The sequence below is a fragment of the Contarinia nasturtii genome, unplaced genomic scaffold (assembly GCF_009176525.2).
Source record: "Contarinia nasturtii isolate CC-2019 unplaced genomic scaffold, AAFC_CNas_1.1 Cnas_scaffold_169, whole genome shotgun sequence".
Lineage (NCBI taxonomy): Eukaryota > Metazoa > Arthropoda > Insecta > Diptera > Cecidomyiidae > Contarinia > Contarinia nasturtii.
In genome coordinates this window covers 1-2,222 of record NW_022197526.1, presented here as the reverse complement: position 1 = coordinate 2,222, position 2,222 = coordinate 1, and the positions used below count along the sequence as shown (strand labels likewise).

Genomic DNA, 2,222 nt, shown 5'->3' with positions numbered 1-2,222 from the left:
CATCACCTCAATAATGGGACTACATAATTCCGAATTGATTCTGGAATGTTTTATTTTGATTCTAAACATCATTTCGTCTTAAATATTATGTTACTTTACACAGTATTATAGAATAAATAAAAATTAATCGAAAATTTTCAATATATACGTACAATACGAAAATCTCCGATTATTCATGATTTAATTATCAAAAAATTATATCAAATTGATTAGCTATTTCATTTGTCGCAAACTGTGATAACAATACTGAAGTATGATCAATTGTCATGTCACACGGTTTGGGAATTTCCAGCGGTGCCTCAAAGTAAAGCGTAAAAGATCTTCAATTAAATAGTGGAATGTTGATTTATCAGGATTATGATTGATAGCATTGAGTTTCGTGCAATTAAGATGACCGGCAGATGGGAATTGTGATAATATTTATCACGGAAGTGTTTGATAATTTCATAGAATAAAAGACAGTTGAACCTTGTCGAAAATTTCATTCCAAAGTAAAAATGAAAACAATAAACTTGATTACTTTGGCACTTTGTGTTGTTTGCGTGGCTTCGGCTAATACCAAAAGCGAATATCGCATCGTTGGCGGTGATGATGCTGTTGAAGGGCAATTTCCATACCAAGCTTCACTCCGAACCAGACTTCATGGAAGACATTTTTGCGGAGCATCGATTATCTCCAACCGTTTCTTACTAACTGCAGCACATTGTACGCAGGATCTATATGGAGATACATTGTACATTTACGGTATGATTGGTAGCTATCGCCGTAAACAAGGTGGCATCCCAATATTTTTTGATCGAATTACACCACATCAAAAATACGATACGACATTATATTTTAACGATATTTCATTGATGCGCACAACTCAAAATATTGTCTTCACACCGCTCATTCAGCCACTGTCATTGCCAACACAAAATACTGATGGATCCACACCGGTAATTGTGTCGGGCTGGGGACGTACCACGGTAAGTTGATTTGAATTTTTGCCATGAACATTGTCATGAATCGTGACATTAACCAATATTCTTATTCATTTTTAGTTGGACGGAAACGCAGAAAGTTCAGTGCCAAATGTATTGCAGTTTGCCAAACCAATGACAATTAGCGCTTCAGAATGCAAAAACAAATACAATAGCCATGAAGCCGGTAAACATGTTGATGACAGCATCCTTTGCACAGTAAACGATGAAGGAGTTGGCAATTGCTTTGGAGACTCGGGCGGCCCATTGGTCGATGCTAGTGATCCTGAACACAAAACACTTGTCGGCGTAGTTTCGTGGGTTATCCCATGTGCGATGGGCTTACCAGATGGTTATACACGTGTATACACACAACTAGGATGGATTCACGAAATGATCACCGAACAAAGTCAAGATTTAAAATAAATTTTATATTTGCATTGTTTGTAGTGATCTTGCCATGTGATCAATAAAGACCAACATTTTTCTAACTAATTTGTTTTGTCAACATAAAAAAAAATGATTTGATAAACTTTATTTGAAAAAAATTAATAAAAAATACAATTACAATGAAAGTCTAATCTAAAACGTGATCCATTCAGGGTAATAATTATTTATTTTCAATTATTGTCCAATTTTCAATCGATGACTCCCGTTCATTAGATAAGCTTTATTCTTTATTCGTTATGCATGAGACTTATTTAGAATAGCAATCAAAGCATACAAACTAAACACAGGAATGTTTATAGATCAAATTGTGTGCATCTACTCGGATTTTTATGTTTTGAAATCCAACAAACAATTTGTTTGCAGATTTGCAATGAAAAAGAAAAAAAGTGAAAATGACATCTTTTCTTTATAAATATTTTTTATCTTTTAATCTGAACTTACTTGGTCACTCCAATGATCAAAACCAACTGAATAAAAAGCAAAGAAAGAAACTACATTTTTTCTCTTAAGGATGGATTTGAAATTACCTCCTTTCCAATTGAGAGTATAGAATGCTTTGCTCTTCACTTTTCGGCCAGACAAAATGATTGAATATCTCTCCAGATTGTTCGCAATATTTGTATTCGAATTGAAAAATTAGCCCAAAAGTAGACATTCATCAGGAGATCATCACGATATTGGTTTACACTTAAAACCAAGTGAAGTGAACCGGTTTGACATTTTTCAAACAAACCGATTTCGAAGCGGTATTTCGAATGGGTTTCACTAGCGCGTTGAACAAAACGTTGAAAATGGTTTGTAGGAAAAAAA

The 2,222-nt window shown here is 34.1% G+C and overlaps 1 protein-coding gene across 1 annotated transcript; it reads left to right on the top strand.

Moving 5' to 3' along the window:
- The first annotated feature begins 473 nt into the window (after nucleotides 1–473).
- Nucleotides 474–1,457, top strand: LOC116351402 (chymotrypsin-2-like). The gene is made up of 2 exons (XM_031783503.1): nucleotides 474–968; nucleotides 1,044–1,457. Exons 1-2 carry the CDS (start codon nucleotides 498–500, stop codon nucleotides 1,386–1,388), a joined length of 816 nt encoding a protein of 271 aa, XP_031639363.1. The 5' UTR covers nucleotides 474–497; the 3' UTR covers nucleotides 1,389–1,457.
- Nucleotides 1,458–2,222: the final 765 nt, after the last annotated feature.

Coding starts and splice junctions, on each gene's coding strand:
- LOC116351402 (XM_031783503.1), top strand. CDS start 498: ATGAAAACAATAAACTTGATTACTTTGGCACTTTGTGTTGTTTGCGTG. Junction 969..1,043: donor CGGGCTGGGGACGTACCACG/GTAAGTTGATTT, acceptor ATTCATTTTTAG/TTGGACGGAAACGCAGAAAG.